This window comes from Canis lupus, chromosome 9 (genome assembly GCF_048164855.1).
Source record: "Canis lupus baileyi chromosome 9, mCanLup2.hap1, whole genome shotgun sequence".
Classification (NCBI taxonomy): domain Eukaryota; kingdom Metazoa; phylum Chordata; class Mammalia; order Carnivora; family Canidae; genus Canis; species Canis lupus.
Genome location: NC_132846.1, coordinates 40,784,288 through 40,803,904, shown reverse-complemented (window position 1 = coordinate 40,803,904; position 19,617 = coordinate 40,784,288). Strand labels below are relative to the sequence as shown.

The 19,617-nt window shown below is 50.2% G+C and overlaps 2 protein-coding genes across 5 annotated transcripts in view; both read left to right on the top strand.

Annotated features, from left to right (window-relative positions):
• Positions 1-10,956, top strand: part of RAB15 (RAB15, member RAS oncogene family) — a 35,328-nt gene extending 24,372 nt beyond the window's left edge. For all 4 annotated transcript variants that reach the window (XM_072838940.1, XM_072838942.1, XM_072838939.1 and 1 more), the window contains 6 exons: positions 4,401-4,461; positions 5,508-5,568; positions 6,070-6,147; positions 6,829-6,918; positions 8,113-8,178; positions 8,309-10,956. In XM_072838940.1, the coding sequence (XP_072695041.1) occupies positions 4,401-4,461; positions 5,508-5,568; positions 6,070-6,147; positions 6,829-6,918; positions 8,113-8,178; positions 8,309-8,467 (515 nt within the window). In that variant the 3' untranslated portion in view covers positions 8,468-10,956. The remainder of the gene's footprint in view (positions 1-4,400; positions 4,462-5,507; positions 5,569-6,069; positions 6,148-6,828; positions 6,919-8,112; positions 8,179-8,308) is intronic.
• Positions 10,957-13,420: 2,464 nt separating this feature from the next.
• GPX2 (glutathione peroxidase 2) lies at positions 13,421-17,428 on the top strand. Its single transcript, XM_072838943.1, has 3 exons — positions 13,421-13,522; positions 13,658-13,900; positions 16,754-17,428. The coding sequence occupies exons 2-3, from the start codon at positions 13,679-13,681 to the stop codon at positions 17,102-17,104; spliced, it is 573 nt and encodes a 190-aa protein (XP_072695044.1). The 5' UTR covers positions 13,421-13,522; positions 13,658-13,678; the 3' UTR covers positions 17,105-17,428.
• Positions 17,429-19,617: the final 2,189 nt, after the last annotated feature.

Genomic DNA, 19,617 nt, shown 5'->3' with positions numbered 1-19,617 from the left:
TGGGCGCACAACTATGCCACCTCACCTGACACTGCTTCACCTGATGCTTCAGGTGCAAAGCCTCAGTCCAAACTTCAAACTGCAGTACATATTAGAATCATCTGGAAAGCTTATTAAACTAATTCCTGGGCCCTGCCCCCAGAGTTTCTGATTCCATAGGGGTCTGAGGTGGGACTCAAGAATTTGCATTTCTAAAAAAAAAAAAAAAAAAAAAAAAAGATTTTGCATTTCTAACAAGTCCCTGCTGATGCTGATGCTGCAGACCAAGGGACCATACCTTGAGAACCACTGGCTGTCTTGGGACGCCTGGGTGGCTCAGTGGTTGAGCATCTGCCTTTGACCCAGGGCGTGATCCCGGAGTCCCAGGATCGAGTCCCACATTGGTCTCCCTACGTGAGCCTGCTTCTCCCTCTGCCTCTTTCTCTTGGTGTCTCTCGTGAAAAAAATAAATAAAATCTTTAAAAAAAAAAAAAAAAAAAAAGCTGGCTGTCTGGAAGTGTGGCCTTGCCTGGAAGTGTAACTCAGCATCTCGGGCCTCATCTCACAGCTATCAGATCAGACTGTGCATCTTCACACAATCCCCAAGTGGTCTGTGTGCACTTTAGTGTTTAAGGAGTGCTGCCCTAGAGGAGCTAGAGGGGGAACACACAGGGGATGGAGGTAGGTGGGAGGATCTCTCCTCCCCACAGAGTTTGGAGATCAGCAATGAAGGGCCAGACCATTAGCATGAGAACCCAGAGGGGGCTGATGAAGAGCTGAGAGCTGAGGCTTGGGAAGGATGGAAGACTCTTCCCTAAGGAAGGTGGAGGGAACAGAGGCCCATTCTGAGGAAATGAGGTGGGCCTTAGGAGCGGCTTCATCAGGCAGCAATCATCTCACCCTGGAGAGGAAAAGGAATACCGTGGAGTGTGTGGCATTAAGGGGGGGCCCAGCTGGGTGGGGTCATTGGCTGTAGGGAAGGGGATAGGTGGGCACACCTCCGTGTAAACGGTGTGTTCAGCAGCTACAAGGGCCCCACTGAGGTGGGAAAGCAAGATTCTATGGGTGACCAGCCGGGCCAGGGTTTTGACTGCTCTGCAGGGCTCAGCAGCAGAGAAAACTAACAGTCACACAAGGGGGATGGAGGGGCCACAGATGAGCACAGTCCTGGCAGGCCAGGGGTGGAGTGGTAGGTGGGCACAGTGGGAGGTCCAGGCTATGGACCGGAGGGAGTAGAAAGAATGAGTTCACTAGAAGATCACTGGGCTGTACATCTTTTTTTTAATTAAAAAAAGGGGGGTGCTTGGGTGGCTTAGTTAAGCATCTACTTGCAGCTCAGGCCATTATCTCAGGGTCCTGGGATCAAGCCCCTCATCAGGATTCCTGCTTCTCCCTCTTCCTCTGCCCCTCCCCCCTCTTGTGTGTGCTCTCTCTCTCACTTTCAAATAAATCTTTTTTTTTTTTTTTTTTTAAAAGAGTGGGTGGGAGAGGAAGATCTCTCAAAAGGCCTAGACTTACTGTGTTTCTTGCTTAGTGCTTATGAATAGCCAAAATGGAAACATTTTACTTCTCTGAGCTCCACAGATTTTACTGGGTGGTCAGGTGGATCTAAGTTGTAAGAGGAACAGATGTAGGGGTGCTGTGGGCCCCCAGAATCCCTCAGTGTCAGTCCCTGGCCACACAGCTAAGAAGTGAGGGAAGCAGAAGGAATCCAAGCCCAGCGCTCACTCCTAGGGTAGCTGCCTCTTCTAACACCTGCTTACATTCTCGGGCTGAGTACCCTAGTGTTGGGAGCTCCTCCCCGGCTGAGCTTTGCTCAAGGACCTACAGAGAAACCCACATAGGGACGCCTGGGTGGCTCAGCGGTTGAGCGTCTGCCTTTGGCTCAGGGCATGATCCCAGAGACCTGGGATCAAGTCCTGCATCAGGCTTCCTGCATAGAGCCTGCTTCTCCCTCTGCCTATGTCTCTGCCTCTTTCTCTGTGTCTGTCATGAACAAATAAATAAAATATTTTAAAAAAGAAAGAAACCCACATAGTTAAGTCCTCTGTATCTAGTTAGTTTATAACCCTCACCCTCCTGAAAAGCAGTGCTGGGGGTAGCATGGGCTCTGACATCAAACAGGCCTGTGTTCCGACCTCTGCCACCTGCTGTGCTGACCTTGGGCTAGTTATCTTACCTCTCTGGGCCTTTGTCTCCTTTCCATTAAGTTCTGTAATGTCAGGGATCGTATGTCCTTTTTAAGTCCCCATAGAAGTTTGTGGAATAAACAGAGAACTTTCTACCTGCCACCTTGTGACCACTTTGCACAAGGCACTGTCCTTGACCAGGCTTGCTGGACTAATATGAGGATGACCTAGGTTGATTATAAAATGGACAGAATTGCTGGTTCTCCTGGGAAGCCAGCACTGTACCATTAAAGAACAAGAATTTCCTGATTCCCTTCTGTGCCAGGAATGGTGAGAAGCAAATTCTTGATAACTATTTGAGAAGAGGGTGAGCATGCTACTGCCCCAACAAGGCCAGGGGCCCTCCACCCTCGTTTTCTCAGCACACTTGGAAGACTGGCTGCCAGACATTGCCCATTTGCAAGAGTACAGCTCAGTAGATATGAATCAGTTTGGGCAGGCGAAAAATGATTCACGTCTGACCAACTTGATTTATTTATTTATTTTTTTAATTTTTATTTATGATAGTCACAGAGAGAGAGAGAGGCAGAGACACAGGCAGAGGGAGAAGCAGGCTCCATGCACCGAGAGCCCGATGTGGGATTCGATCCCGGGTCTCCAGGATCAGGACCTGGGCCAAAGGCAGGCGCTAACCCGCTGCGCCACCCAGGGATCCCGACCAACTTGATTTAGTTTGGGTTGTCCGTTCTCAATCTTTTCCTCCCCTCTAGTTAAATGATGATTGGTTGTGATGGGAAGAGGCAAGAGCCTGAACTTAATCTGTCTGTGGTTGTGGAAGCTGAGGGACAGGCCAGAGAAGGGGAGAAGCGTTCCCATTGGTAAAGAACTAATGCTGAGAGGGAATATCAGTGGTGTTGGGGACTCTGGTACCTCTGGGGTCTTTGGGGCTATGCTGTGCAGCCTGGTGACTACCATCCATCTGGAACTCTGCCTTGACTATGTTCTCCACACAAAAACTGGTTAATGATGCCCATTCCTGACCTGTCTCCAGGGACTACATGAAGACTTAAGCTTAATTAATCTACTAGATGCAGCTCTTGAATCACTGGGCACAGTGCCCGGGCACAGTTGGGACTGGGAAGAGGCATGGTGATAAAAACGTCTCCCTTCATCTCTGTCGTCACTCAGATTCAAGCCTGTGTGCTGCTGGTGCTGCTGACTCTTCCTGCAAGTTTCCCCAAATATGGTTCTGCCTTGGGCTGGAAATGCCTTATGATTTCGGGTCTCAGGTCTCGCGGCAGCTTAGCTCCTCAAGCCCTTGGGCAGATGAGCCTGAGAACCCTGTCTATCTCCCCCTCTCTCTCCCAGCAGCATGCTGTGCCCTGCCCCTTCCTCTGGTCACTGGTGGTCATTTACAAGCACCCATGATGCACCAGGACTGTACTCGGTTATAGTAATAACTGCATCCACTGAGTGTCTCCCAGGTGCTGGGCACTGTATCTCGTCTGGTCTTCTTGTCCACCTTCTGAAATGATTGGTGACGTCTCCATTTTACTGATGAGGAAATGGAGACGCAGAGAAGCAAGATGCCCAAAGTCATAGCTATAAGTGAAGTGGCCAGAGTCAGGATTCAAGCTCAGGCCTGGCTTCAAAGCCCATACTTCTAAGTAAAGAAGTAAACAATAATGCTTCCTCTAGTAAATGGGGGCCAGTCAACAGTAGATCCACCAGGCCTTCTTGGTGGGCTTCTGCTAGCTGCTCAGGGCTATGTACACAGGCACACAGGTCCTTCCCCACATCCCTGACAGCATCACATCCCCTCCTGGTTAATAAAAGGCGGAGAAAGAAAGAAAGAAAAGAAAACCAGGCAAACTAGGTAGGTTGCTATTCCTAGGGGTTAGAGTTCCAGGGTGGACAAATAAATACCCGCAGTTCTTTCCAGAAATGTAAATAGGAAGACCTCATAAGAGTAGAGGGAGACACATTTGGGGGTTGAGTGGGGCAGTGATGGCATGGATTCCCTTGTACTCTCACTCTGCCCTCCTCCTTCCCCTCCCCCACCCAACCCTTTACTGCTGGCAACTCTCAGGTCAAGGAGGAAGAGAAGCCCCATTCAAAGCCCAAAGTCCCAGACCCTTCCTTAGGCTCAATCTTTGGCTCAAGGAGGCCCTTACCTCATGCCATCTTTCTGGCAATATTAGGCCATAGGCAATCCCTTTCAGTGCGAAGGGTCTTTACCATTTGGTCTCAGCACTACTCTTCCTAACTTCCTCACTCTCTTCCTTTCTCCAGGCGTGGATTTTAAGATGAAGACCATAGAGGTAGATGGCATCAAAGTGCGGATACAGATCTGGTGAGTTGGGGAGGAGGAGGAGGAGATGTAGGCGGAGAGACATGGGGCTGCTCCCTGGCTGCCACTGCCATGTGGTGAAAGTCTCAAGGCCCCATCTGGGATAACTGGCCACCTCTTCTACCTAGAGAAGCAGATGTCTCAAAGCCCATCTCCTGCTCCTATGAACCTTACTTTCTTTTTCTTAAGAAATTTTATGGTGGGATCCCTGGGTGGCTCAGCGGTTTGGCCCCTGCCTTTGGCCCAGAGCGCGATCCTGGAGTCCCTGGATCGAGTCCACGTTGGGCTCCCGGGATGGAGCCTGCTTTTCCCTCCTCCTGTGTCTCTGCCTCTCTCTCTCTCTCTCTCTCTCTCTCTGTCTATCATAAATAAATAAATAAATCTTAAAAAAAAAAAAAAAGAAATTTTATGGGATTGGCCACTGTAAGTCACCAAAAGGCAGGAATTAGAAGGAATTGGCAAGCTAACCAGTGTGGGTTTGTCTTAGGATGAGGCTTTGCCCCTGGGCCATGCTGCAGTGCATAGGAGGGAGGGTTACACCCCATATTGAGAATGGGGGATCCTGCGGAGTGGTTTCCCCAGGACAGCATGGTGCAGTTCCCGTCAGCAGCCACAGGGCGCCACTGTGGCTCTCTGGCCTGATGTTCCTGCAAGTGCAGCCTTTGCCAGCCGTTGGAGCTGCCTCCAGTTTGAGAATGCTGCAAGTGTTGCCTTCAGAAGCCCCAACCCAACCGAAGGTAAAACAGCCCAACCTGTCTGAACGATGGCCCGATTCTAAAGAGAGTTGTCCAAGGCCCAGTTTTGCTTGGGGCTCCTGGCACAGAGCTGGCAAGGCTCCATAAGCCGGGTCAGCAGCAGATAATCAATCAGGCCTCTCTCCTGCAGAGTCAGGTATGTTCAGACCCCCTTGGGGATCAGAGCTCCTCATTTTTCACCCTGTAGCTCCCCAGTTTTTCCTGCAAGGGTACAGGGTCTCCCAGCTCCTGTTCATCCCTTCCCCTCTGGTTCTATGGTCCCTGCTCTTCTGATGGCCTGGCCTTCTATTGCAGGGACACAGCGGGGCAGGAGAGATATCAGACCATCACAAAGCAGTACTATCGACGGGCCCAGGTAAGCCACCATTTTCAGGGTTTAGAGGTGGGACACCGCCATCCACACTGTCAGCTCTGGACGTGTGAGATATTTATGCCACTGACTCCCAGAATAGGACCCTCAGATTGTCTGCTGGGGAGGGCAGCCGTGGGCTGTCTTGTGGTTGTTCCCTGGTCACTCATTCATTAGTTATTCTCTGAGCACACACTAAGGGCAAGTCCCCCAGCCTCGTCCGCACCCTCCACCCTTCACTCTGGGCCAAAGACCCCAGGCAGGATATTTGGTGCCTTCCTACCTCAGAGAGTTCTGTGATAGGTCTAGGGCACAATGGCTTTGGGGGTATGAAAGAGAAGGAGACATTTCTGGGTGCTGAGGGATCCTTATTATGCTAAGCAGGGAGAAGGGAAAGTGGGATCCAGCATTTATGGTACAACACCTGCTTCTGGACCCATCCATGACTGTGCCCTGACTCTGTATGCGTCTGCCTCCCCTATCTCTCTCCTTCTCTCTCTCATTCAGGGAATATTTTTAGTCTACGACATTAGCAGCGAGCGCTCTTACCAGCACATCATGAAGTGGGTCAGTGATGTGGATGAGGTAGGAGATGGTGCCTCACCTTTGGGGGTGGGGGAAGGGTGCCTCAGGGGGGAAGGCGAAGTGAGGGCCAGATGGGAAGGGCTGAAGCTCTCAGGGTTGGTGAGCAAACACTCCCAGGAAACCTTACCTTTCACAGGCCCAGATGAAGGCCTCTGGGTGAGTAAGACATAAGGAGGAAGCCCCTGCTGCCATGCCATCCACACTCTGTACCCCACCAGGCAACCATGGCTGTTTCTTCCTTGGAAATGAGTTAGGTCAAAGCCTACCTACCCTGTGACCGTCTTCCTTCTTGAAATCTCAGGACCAGGAGGAATCATGAGACTGGGGTTCTGGGCCTGGCTCTGGAGCCTTGGGCAAGCCATTTGAACTCTCTGAGTCCTCACTGGTAGAGCGAAGGGGTGGACTTAGTGTAATGTCCTTGCCAGTTTGGATACCGGTTCTCTAACCCCAGGAATTACCAGTAGTAGCCAGAGTCTCTTACCCTAAGCTGTCTCCATGACAGCTCCATGGGGCCCCCAGGTCAGCCCTGGTACTTGTGGCCTCACACGTGCACCCAGTCAGCCTGCTGTATCCCTAGGGCTCTTAAGTCTGGTGCTGGGGTGGAGGCCATTGGACTCAATGGTGGGAGGTGAGGGGAAAAGGCAGCACTCACTGGCAGCTCGGCCTGTCCTTTGTCCCTAGTATGCACCAGAAGGTGTCCAGAAGATCCTTATAGGGAATAAGGCTGATGAAGAGCAGAAGCGCCAGGTGGGAAGAGAGCAGGGGCAGCAGGTAAGTGGAGCAGACTGTCCCAATCCATCCCTGGGTCTTTTGTCACCAGGGCCAGTCCTGAGAGCAGGGACCTGGGATTCTGTCCTCGTCCTCGGGTACCCTGGCTCCTCCCACAGTTCCCTAAGGCTCTGGGCATGTGGCCATCCTTGGGAGTTTGCTTTCTGTCCTTTGGGACAGGGATTTGGGGTCCACCCCGAAATTAAGACCTCTTGGGCAGCCATTGCCCCAGCTCGAGGTGTCCCAGAGCAGGACTACCCACTGCTAAAGGGGCCATCCCAGTGTCCGTGGTGAGGAAGGGCTTTGAGTGGCTGGCTTCACCAGCAGCATCCAGGCACAGCTACTATCTACAGGTGTCCCACCCCACTCCTTATCCTAGAAAGGGGTAGGAAGGAAAATAAAGAAATGAAGGGCCCACGGTCAGAAAAGCCACGGGGCAGAGAGGGTAGGAAGGTGGTGCCGAGGGACACCACCCTCCCAGAGGACAGAAGGATGGATACTATGGAGACAAGAGTCATCCACCCACTCCAAGGGCCTCAAGAGCTTTTTTTTTTTCCCTCTTTCAGTCCCTAGCACTTAAAATAAAATGGATTTTCGGTATACAAAAATAATATAGGGTCATAGAAAAATCTGAAAGTAGAGGCAAATCCTACTTAGAATAAACCCTCCCAGAATAGTATTTACCAAGCACTATGTGTATGGCCAATGCTAAGCAATGACTTTGAGACGCGTGCTCTTTCCATCATAACCTGACTTTGGTTGATAGACACCCCCACCCCCCTTTCACAGATGGCAGTGCTGGCCTTAGAGACAGTAACTTGTCCAAGGTCGTATAGCTGCTGAGTAGAAAGCGACACTGAGTCTGTTGGACCCCAAAGCCCATTTTTCATGAATTCGACATCCTGCACAAGATTGTGAGGTGTTTGTCTCCTGATGTATGATGTGTGTGTGCTGGGGGCAGGGGCGTGTCCACGTGCAGGTGGGCAGGGAGTGCGGGCGGGGGAGGGGGCTTTGCGGAGCACCTTTTCCCATCTGGTAAGCCTTGTTATCTTGGAAGGGGCTCCCGCCTGGTCTGAGGAGAGACCTGCTGTGAGAAAATGTCACAGCACAGCATGGGTGGTGAGGGCAATGGCAGAAGTGCTATGGGCGCCCCCCTTCCCTTACTGACTTCCTTTCAGGAATGTTCTTTTCTTGCAGCTGGCTAAGGAGTACGGCATGGACTTCTACGAAACAAGTGCCTGCACCAACCTCAACATTAAAGAGGTGAGAGCTCCCCTGCCTCAGTGGCCCTGTCCAGTAGAGTGGGGGGTGGGGGATGTGCTGGGACAGTCCCAGGGCTGCGGAGGGGAAGAGGGGGCGGCGCCCCACTAACCTGTGACCCTTGGTTTCCCAGTCTTTCACGCGGCTGACAGAGCTGGTGCTGCAGGCCCACAGGAAGGAGCTGGATGGTCTCCGGACACGTGCCAGCAATGAGTTGGCACTGGCCGAGCTGGAGGAGGATGAGGGCAAACCTGAGGGCCCAGCGAACTCTTCGAAAACCTGCTGGTGCTGAAGGTCCTGTGTGGTGCCCCTGCCGATCCCCGTCCCCTCAGGAGGCCTGCGGCAGACAGGGAGTCGGGCTTTGCCCTGCTTCTCCTCTCACTCGGGTGACCCTGTGGAATGCCAGTAGCTGCTACTCCCCTGCCTGGCCCTGAGAGCAGCCCTGCTGTCATCTCTGAGCAGCCTCTGCCCCCTGTCCTCCAGCCTGAAGGGCTCCCCTCAGCCCATTTCCCTGCCACGGGCCTGCCATGAGCCCCCAGGATGTTACGGGCACCGTCGCACTGCCCTGAGCTCCCCAGACAGTGGCCACGTCTGGAGTGAGGCCACTTTAAGGCTCCTTCTTTCTCAGTGCATCTTGTCCCCCCCTCTCTGCTTTTCCTCTCTTCCTTCCACTTCTCTTTCTTGTCCCCTTCCCCTCCAGTGCATCCTGAATCAAAGCCCCTCCCTCCTCTTTCCCTCTGTGTCCTACCGTGTGGCTGCCGATACTGCTTCTTTGTTTCCTTTCTTCCTAACCCTGTCCAAGGGAATGGACTCAGGCTCATGGGGTTGTTCCATACTCTTCTTCTGGGAGAACCCCCCCACCCTGCTTTGTGAAGGGGCCAAAGCCTCGGGGGTGCTTCTTCCTCTCTTTCCCTCCCCACCATCCCTTCTCGTGCTGTGGGCCTGCCTCGCCAGTGATCTGGGAAAGTGGAACATCAAGGTAGGAAGGAAGCACTGAACTGGCAGTCCTCAAGACCGGGACTGTCCCACCCTTCCCTGCCTGCCCCCCACCCACTCCCAGCTTTGGCCTTGCTTGGCTGCCTGCCCACCTGCACTTTGAGGGAAGTGAGCTCAGAAGCAGGTGCTTCAGAGAAGAAAAGAAAATGTTGAGGGGAGGCAGGGATCAAAAGTCACCTCCGTTCTCTACCTCCCATGCAGTGTGTACACAGTTTCTTCCCACCCGGGCTCCCGGATTTAAATAAAGGTGTGTACCAAAGCCTCAGGGCGCCACAGGGGCGAGCAAAGCCCGGGGGGCCAGTGATATTGACAAGCCAACCACGCACCCCAGAAAGGGGAGTGTTTGGTAATGAAGGGCTAGCCCCTGTATATCAGGATGAAGCAAAGGAGAGGAGGCCAGAGACAGTATTGTGCAAACCAGAGGGGCATATGGCAGCGACTTCCCTTTCTCTGTAAGGAGGGCACTTCCCCACAGCCTCCTGGCAGGTGAAAGGTGACATGGCCACTGAACCCAGCCTTCAGCTCCTGAGCTTTTCTTGAGCCTCCGAGTCTGGGGAGGAAGGGCAGGGACTTCACGGGGAGAGAGAGAGAGAAGGCCCTGGATAGAAATGCTTGGTGCTGTTCTCTTCAGCCTTCCAGACAAAGTGCTCCTTTGCCCCTCTAGCTCCTTGACCAGGAGCTACCTGCACTGTGGCTACAAGAGGGAAGTAGACTCCCTCCTCCAGAGCTCTTTGTTCCGGAAGAAGTTTGTTTCTTTAACCCCACATGGCCCAATGGTGGCTTGAAGTTGGCGTTTTAAAGAAGGAACAAGTCAGTTCTGGGCCCTGGCAGGGTTCCTCCCCACCTTCCCAGGGTTGGAGGCTCATTCTTAAGCTGCAGATTAGCTAATCACATGGCTAGGGCTGGAGCAAAAGCAAAGAACCAGGCCCTGAACACTCACCAACGAAGACCCAAAGTCCAGGGCACACACATGTGAAGGATGAAGAGCCCCACTTCCTTATTCCTCCAAAAAAAAAAAAAAAGTGGGGAAGAAATCACCAAACCTTTCCTCCTGACTCTTGCCAGAGTAGGAGAAGGTAGCTCAGGATGTAGGAACAGGGATAGGCTAACATAGTGGAAGGAAAAGGAGGGCAAGAATAGTTACAAATTGTTATTAATGAGAAACTTAGCAGACTTTTTAGGATGAAGTCATGACTATGGCTGGGATGCTTCCTTGAGGACTGACTCCTCAGGTGTCAGGACACAGCATCACACTGAGGTTGGGGAGACGGTGACGCCAGCCCTTGGAGTGCCTGCAGCCAGGGGCTTCAAAAAGCAGACGTGCTGGCCCTTGGCTCCACCCTGTGGGTCAGTGTTGCTGTATTTTGGAAGGGAAAACACGGGGTGGAGATTTTATGAACTGAGCAGCCCCAATCCATCAGGGCCACAGCTGGGGAGAGGCACGGGAGCAGGAGGGTTGGAGCTTTAGGGGCAGCTACGCTCACCAGGTATCACAGTTGGCATCGCACCCCTAAACTTCTTCAGTCCAGGAGGTGGCCTGGGATCTGGCATTAGGCCCAGACTGTTGAGCAGGCGCTCCTGCCTGTTTGCTCCTCACCACCTCTGCACCTGCTCTCTTGAGACTCAGCCCGACCCCAGGCATCCCACCTGCTGCCAAGCCCCCACCATCTCCCTGTGACGGGTGAACTTCGTGTACTGTGTCTCGGGTTCAATGTATGAATTGTGAGCAGGGTTCATCTATTTTAAACACAGATGTTTACAAAATAAAGAATATTTCAAACCACAGGTGTGGGAGCAGTTCTCACTTGGCCCTCAGCAGTTGAGAGGGAGAGGGGAGGGGCGGTGCTGGGAGAAAGGCTCCAGAACCTGGAGCAACAGCAGTAGAATGACAATGAAAGCAGCAAACTGATCATCTTTCTCATTGTACCCTTCCCAGCGGCACCTGTTGGGGAGCCCCAGCAAAGCCCCCATGGCTCTGCAAGGGGCTTACAAGTGCAGAAATAGGATGGAGTCACTGGGAGGATGCCGAATAGCTATGTCTGAAGAAGTCTTTAGAGCCAACAAGGCTCTCCTCTGTCTGGGATGGAACAAGTCTCCCTGAAGGCATGAGGAGGGATTCAATCTTTCAGAAGTTCGTCCTAGCCCTGGGATGGGGCAGCAAGGCAGACTGTAATCTCAGGGGCCTAGGGGTGCCAAATACTATACTTGGGGCGCAGAGTTCACCGGAGAGGCAGAAAATGAAAGGATAGAATGAAGAAGGGAGTCAAACAAGACAAGGCAATGGTAGCCTAAGATCTTCACTGGCCCTTGTTGGAGAACTTGCAATACTTCCTCTTTCCCATCCTAACAGTCATATCTGTGGGAGATAAGGAGGGTGATTATACGTGCCCAAGGGCCTCAAGTAACAGTGGCAGAGTCGTGGCTAGAGATAGCCGACCTGAAATCTCTGGAGGGAAAAGCTTTAGCGTCTCTATTTAGAAAAATCTCAATAAGCAATTCTCATTTGTAGCCAGAGTTGAGAACCCCCTACCTAGACTTCTTACCTACTAAGCCAATGCACCTTCCAGAACAACTGTCCCTGTGAAAAGCCGGGGGAACCACACACCTGTATGTGCATCTTCAAAGTAATAAGCTTCTGGAAAATGGACCAGTTTGAGAGAAAGCTGGAGACAAAAGGACAAAAGTATTTTAAGAGAGCCCATCAGTTATATTTAGCCAGGAAAGGTGAGTACTGCATGACAGAGGGTCCTAAGTTGCTCTTAGAGAAAAGGGATGGTATGTCCCTAAGGAAGAGTGTGCCCCCACCTCAGTTCAGGAACTTCTACGTCTTCCTGGACAGAGGCCCCAGAAGGGCAGCCAATAAGAGGTATCCCAATGCCCAGGGGTTCTGGGGAAGCACTCGGCATGCAGATGAGTCTGGCAAGTTCATGTTAAGTTCAGCCCACTGTCCTTGGTCCCCAGAAGGGCCAAGTCCTTCTGATGCAGTGGCCTGGTAGGGACGCTTATTGGCTGTTTCTAGGAACTCTACCCAGTCTCACTGGGGGACACACTTCACTCTGTATTTCCTGCCACCTTTTTTAAGAATCTTTTAAAGATCCATTCCCACTCAAGTAATGGAGGCTTGTTTTTAGGGAGCAGCCAGTGGGAACATGGGACAGGCTACAAAAGACAGAAAAGCTGGGCACTCCCTGGTGAGTAATTCCTCCATCTTCTCAGCAAATCAGATTCTCAATACCAGCTGCTCCCAAGCCTTGCTTATTCTTTCTTCTAGAAGTCAGTTCCCAATGGATATGTACCTGTGAAAACACTCTCTAGTAAACATTTGCATTGTTATTGAAATAATGCTCTAAAATCCCAAGGCCAGGTAAAGCCTAATTGCCAGTCTTACCGATGGAGAAATCCAGACATTGTTTTTAAAAATGGATTTATTAAGCTGGTGGGTGCGAATGATGAAGCGAAGCCCTAGGTCTTCCATTAGGTCCTCAGATGTCCTGCAGGCCGTTCGTGGCATGGCTGGTGCTGGAAACGGGCAGCTCGGCAGCTCGGCTGGGTTTAGAACCATAGCAGCTTTGACTCCCTGCACACTTCCTTCTGTGGGGGAAAGGAGCAGCACAAGCCTGCTGGGAGAGGTCCTTGGGACTGAGCATTTGTCTGAGAGGAGGCAGGTGCAGCTCATCCCCTCGGAGGTCCTCACCTGCTCTGTGACTCCTCACCATTACCCCGGCCACAACTGATGGCACCTAGGACACAGAATAGGAGGCGGTGCCATGCAGCAGACAAGGGCAGAGGTGCTCTCCGGCATAGGTAACATCACTCACAGAAGGACTTTCCAAGACGAACTTCACCTCTTCAGCCGGGCTCAAGCTGAGCCACTGAGCCATTATTCCTAGAAAAGCACATTGTCCTCCTGAGGATCCCTTTGATTCTGTGCTTGTGCAAAACAACAGCCAAAGAAAAACACGTGCACGATAATACGTATATTTCAGTTGTGATCTGAGTTAAGGGGACATGCACCCCAATTCTCTTCCTTATCTTTCAGATCTTGGCAGACTTTGACCTCAAAATTGCACAGTTCAGAGCTTGGCCCTCAGCAGACAATGAACGTCTGTGTGAAGCGAAAATAACTTGCTGGGGCAAGTCGGTGTCAATCCTGCATCCCTCCCTCCCTTTTTTCCTCCCCGTTTGACCTTTGGGGCTCTAGTTTCCTGCAAGGAGTGAATTATTCATGTTTGTACATAGATATCAAATTGGCCCTTCCCAGGTTGCCAGCAGGGTGGAGCAGGTCGGTGGCTTTGTTCAGAGTCTGTAAATAGGAGGAGCAACAACCTTCTTGTTGGAACAGCACTTACAGGTGGGTGACTGTTTTTGCTAAGTCATCCTGGGGATGCTGAAAGCCCCATTGTGAAATCCTTCCCATCCTTCCAGGCTCCTCCCTCCTCCCCATCCCTTTAACAGACCCTTAAGTCGGGCTCACACCACTCTGCAGGTCTCACTCTGCGCCTTCACCATGGCTTACATAGCCAAGTCCTTCTACGACCTCAGTGCTATCAGCCTGGATGGGGAGAAGGTAGATTTCAATACGTTCCGAGGCAGGGCCGTGCTGATTGAGAATGTGGCCTCGCTCTGAGGCACAACCACCCGGGACTTCACCCAGCTCAACGAGCTGCAATGCCGCTTTCCCAGGCGCCTGGTGGTTCTTGGCTTCCCTTGCAACCAATTTGGACATCAGGTGAGGGGTCCCTCGTATTGTACCCAAAGGAGTTGGGTTTGCTGAAGCTTTGGTAGGCTAAGGGGAGGGGGAGAATGACTGTGTGTGTCAGTGTGTCTGGAATTTTAGGGACATTTTGTTAACCTAGGTTTTCAGGTACACGTGAATACGTAGGGAAATATACACGGCTCTGTCTGTGCTTAAATACTGAGAGTGGGGTTTTGTTGTTTAGTGTCTTCCCATTATACTCCGTGAGGGCTGGTACCAGGTCTGTTTTTCTCTCTGCTGTAGAGAAGGCACTCATTAAATATCCACTGAATGGATGAGTGGAGGAAATAGAAGATCACCAATCAAACTAGGATTGAGGTGACCCAGGAGACCTTAGTTCCAGCTAGATGTGGTTTTGCTAGTCAGGGGCTCTGTGCCCTAGGAAGAGTCCCTTGATTTTTCTGTTTTGGTTTCCTCATCTGTAAATGGGAGATAATAATACCATTTATCTCATAGGAGAATTGTAAGGTTCAGAGGACAAGATGTACAAAAATAACTTGAAAAATAAGTAATATGCAAGCAAAAGCAAAAGCAACTGTATTATTTAGATTGAAGGACTTTGTTTGGCAAGTGGAGAGTGATTTTGGTGGAAAGCTAAGGGTTTGCAACCTACACGTGTCTCCTCTGGGCATCACATGCACCTCTCTGCCTCTAATTTCTTTCTTCTTTCTTTCTTTCTTTCTTTCTTTCTTTCTTTCTTTCTTTCTTTCTTTCTTTCTTTCTTTCTTCCTTTCTTTTTCTTTCTTTCTTTCTTTCTTCTTTTCTTTCTTTCTTCTTTCTTTCTTCTTTTCTTTCTTTCTTCTTTCTTTCTTTCTTTCTTTCTTTCTTTCTTTCTTTCTTTCTTTCTTTCTTTCTTTCTTTCTTTCTTTTTTTGGTGTGTGTGTATGTGTGTGGCCCATACAGGGATCAAATCTCTGTCTCTGATTACTGGGTCAAGTTCTAGATCTTCAGCCCACACACCTCAGGTTGTCTTTTAGGGACTCTTCTTCTATTTTCACTTATTATTTTAACAGCACTAGCAGGCAAAATGTCCTCAAATGAGCCCTCTAATTATAAGCCCCTTAGTTCAATTCACAGTGGCATGAAGGCAAGAAACTGATTAGCAGAGATACAGCAGGAAGGCAGAAGTGTCATTGGCTGTGACACACCTGAGCCCAAACCATCACTCTTTCTTTGTTTCTTCTTTGTCTCAGTCTGTTTCTAGAGCTGGAGAGAAGGGCAAAACCTCCATCCTTATGCCATCACTTCAGGCTAGCTAGTGGCTGGAGAGAATCCGCAACCTACCAGTAGCCATCCATCCATTTGCATTAAGAGATAGGCAGTCTAATAGAGATGACCTTTGGGCTCAAGATGTCATGATGGCCTGGAACTGACTGTACTGATTGGTTCTAGTAGGTCAGAGGCAAGAACTTTCTCCCACAGGGAGATATCTGACTCTTAGATCCAGGGGGAGGGGTGGAAAGTAAGGGTTTCCATGAGCCTTTGGGTGTTGTCAGGGGTGGAGAATGTCGAGTGGGGATAGGACAGGGATGGCTGGGGGGTTGGGAATGACAGGCAGGTAACAGGCTCTGAGCTAAAACCTTCACAGATGAGTACAGTGAGTGAGTGTGAGGGCAGAAATCTTGGGATAGCAGTCTGGAAATAAGAGGTATGATAAAACCACATTCACAACCTTTAGCCCTCAAGCACTTACTTCCCTAACGTTCCTTCCCTGGCCTATTCCAGAACCTAAACACTCTGTCCCGGTTAATTCTTCCTTGTTGGTCACTGAGCAGTTCCACTTAAGAGTACATCCACAAAAAAAAAAAAAAAAAGAGTACATCCACTGTTGTCTCTAACTTACTTTGCCTTTGTGGCACCTGGACTTTCTTGAATGGGGACTTCCTTCATCAAAGCTTCCTCCTACTTACACTTCAGATCTAGGACAAGGCAATATGAAAGCAAGAAGCCATAAATCCCATTCTTCTAAGTCCTCGATTTCACCCTTAGCTTGAGGAGATGAGGACAGAGGCAGAGCTATACTCAACACTCACATGTAATCAGAAGCAATGGAGGCAAAATCAGGGCAGAGGGGAAGGGAAGGTTGTGGCAGGATATGTGCGTGCGTGTGTGTGTGTGTGAGAGAGAGAGAGAGAGAGAGAGAGAGAGAAGGAGAGAGGGAGAGACTGAGAGAGAGAGAGAGTGTGTGTGTGTGTAGGAGGCCAATGGAAGGGAGAATTCTAGGTGGCATCACCTGAGCCTCTGTTTCCTTTCTTTCTACTGCCCTGAATTCAAGATTCCTTGAAGTTGGGATCCCTGGGTGGCTCAGTGGTTTAGTGCCCGTCTTTGGCCCAGGGCGTGATCCTGGAGACCTGGGATCGAGTCCCACATCGGGCTCCCTGCATGGAGCCTGCTTCTCCCTCTGCCTGTGTCTCTGCCTCTCTCTCTCTCTGTCTGTCTCTCATGAATAAAATAAAAATCTTAAAAAAAAAAAAGATTCCTTGAAGTTTCAGACAGATACCCTAAGAACTGTTCAGGGTAGTTTAAGAAAGAAGCACCAGTTCGAAAGTGCTACATCATTTGCTGTAAGAGCAGTCAAGTGAGGAACTGCAAGCATTTTCAGGAATGGCCTAAGCAGACCATCAAACCATAGCTGTGAATGGGGAATTTCCAAGTCAAGAGTAGGGTAAAACCAGTGAAGGAAAAAGAAAGAACAGCGGCGGGGGAACCAAGCTCCAGAGAAAAGAATGATCCTGGGACAGGAGTATTGGAGGCTGAAAGGTTTTTTGTGGATCCTTCATTTTCCCCCTTCCCTCTTCCATGCTCTTTGTCTTTTTCTTCCCCCAGGAGAACTGTCAGAATGAGGAGATCCTGAACAGCCTCAAGTATGTCCGCCCTGGGGGTGGATTCCAGCCCACCTTTACCCTTGTCCAAAAGTGTGAGGTGAATGGTCAGAACGAGCATCCTGTCTTCGCCTACCTGAAGGACAAGCTCCCCTACCCCTATGATGACCCCTTATCCCTCATGACCGATCCCAAGTTCATCATTTGGAGCCCCGTGCGCCGTTCAGATGTGGCCTGGAACTTTGAGAAGTTCCTCATTGGGCCGGAGGGGGAGCCCTTCCGCCGCTACAGCCGCACCTTCCCCACCATCAACATTGAGCCTGACATCAAGCGCCTCCTCAAAGTTGCCATCTAGCTGTGCAGCATGCAGATCTACTGCATCCAGCCCCTGAGTCTCTCTCCTTAGGGTTCCGTGTGCCCTCAGGAGATGCTGCTGGACCAAAGCTTTCCCTTGGGATCAGTCCCTTTCATTGAAGAGCCTTGCCTTTCCAGTCCACCTGTCTCCCTTCCCTCCCACAACCTTCTGGTTGGTGATTCTATTTGGCACTCCAAGACTTGGGTGGCTCTGGGCCTTCACAGAATGATGGCACCTTCCTAAATAGTATGGGCGGTGTCTGAGAAGTGTGAAGGGCTCAGAGCCAGCCTGCTAGATGAGTCCAATAAAGGGCAGGTATGGAAATGGCCAGGCTCTCTGTGTCTTCTTGCTTGATGAGGGTAGAGGGATGGTACAGTCCTGCAGGTGGCACAGGGAACTAGCAACACAAAAAAGCTTGATAGAGGGAGGCTCCAATCAGAGGGATATCCTAACTACTGGCTGGAGAGCAGGCTCTGGCCAGGGTCTGTGGTGGCAGGTGGAGTTGCAGGAAGTGTGAACTGTGTTATTATTTAATGGCTCCAGAACTGGGGTAGGGGATAGGGAGGGGGACGGTAAGGAGAGGTAAAGGAAAGGAAAAGACAGCAGGCCTTTCAGCTGAGACTAGTGGGAGGTTCCTTAGAGGACTCCAATCAGGAAGATGTCACTCTCACTGTAGATACTGGGCCAACTCAACATCGCCTGCACTTTGCAATGTTGCTGGGGAATTAATGTGGTCAACTTCAATTGAATGGCAAGGGTCAGGAGGGTGCAGTACTGGGGATGCAGAAGGCCCTTTTTCTTTCCCCGATCCCCTTGCTGATTAACACTTGTCTCTGATGCTTTGCTAGACTGACTCCCTCTTTTTTATAGTTCACATGTTATCCGTCTTTCCCAAACTCACAGATTCAGGCACAAGACAAACCAGTGTAGGCATGAATGATTGATTTCATTTTTTTCTTCCATGAGGGTGGGAACGGGGAAGGGCCTCCCTTTAGACAGACTGTTCATAACCTGCCAACAGGATAGCTCTTCCCTGTGAGAACACGGTTCTGCCAAATGGCTTTGTAAGGATGGTGCCCCAGATTCCTCAACAAGTACAGGCATACTCAAAAGGTGCCAACACCACCAAGGCCAGGTCCTATCATATTCTAGAAAAGACACCTGCTGAAAGGCCACTGCCCTGTCACTTTGCCTCACAAATGGTTTCCTGGAAACTGTTCACTTTATCTTTCCTTCCTTGACCACTAGATGGAACATTTTACTTTCTTCACTGAAGCCCTGAAGGGACAGTTCTCCAAACTGGACACACTGCTTACAAACCCCAATGCTGGGTGGGGGTGGGATTCCTCTCCTGTGGTGTTCCCATAACGATTTCCCAAGCACCTGCATCATCTGAGAAGTCAATGTGGAATAAAGGTTAAGGATCCTCACTGTCTGACTTTCAACTAAAGCTATGCCATCCGTGGTGCTCTATTTCAAGACGGGTAACCTGAGCATTACGGTGGGAATCCCCTGGCACTCTTTTGCAGGGCCTTCTGCTAAATTAAGGCCACCCTTAATTTGATTCTCGAAAAATCAAGCCTCTCAAGATTCCTCCTCTTAAAGCCAACAGCTGGGGTGTGGGTTTTTTGAGGGCAGGACCACGCAGTAACTGATTTTAGAGCAGTAACTGCAGACAAACCACTTTTCAGGAGAAATGAAATACAGAATTCATACTGGATGCTAGTATGATTTGTTCATCATCTCCATAGTGCTAAAGGCTGTTGCTAGGTCTAATAACAGTGCAGCTATCCTGGATACTGGCATTATGCCACAGGCCATTTAGGGCCTGATATGCCAGTACAATGTGTTGGGTCTTTCCCATGAGGCTCAAGTTGAAGAAATTATTTAAAGATTCCCAAAGGATTAGGAATTAACAGTGGAAATGATCTTGCAGAGAGTCAGTAAGAGCCATAATGCTAAGAAAAAAGCTCCTCACTTGGGTATGGAAAATGCTATATGCTTCAGAAGGGACCTGACCAGATTGGCTCAGCAGGAAACAGGGAAGGCAGCAGGACTGGAGGAACTTCTTTCACAAGGACATTTCGTTTTCACTAAATCTTTGGTTGTGCTGTAGTTACAATGAAGAGAAGTGAGAAATTGTTTCCTTTATTCCTCACCTCGTTTGTCTCCCTTTTGTTCTCAGAAGTATCACTTTATGGTCATAAACAGACATGACAAAGCTTAATATAATCACCCACATTCAATCTTTTCATCAAATTCCCCTAAGGGCACTCAGAAGTAGGAAGGCATCTCATAAACAAGCTTTCCCAGAGAGCAAAGATGATGTCACTCAATTTAGAGGAGGGACAGGACAATCATTTCACAGAGAGCTCTAACAAAAAAACAAAGCTTGGGGTAAATGATTTTAGGGAGTCAAAGTACACACACTGAAATTTATTATTTCCATGACTATGTTCCCACAGTGATATCTCCTTAGTTTAAGAAATACTGAGCCAAACTCTATAATCACC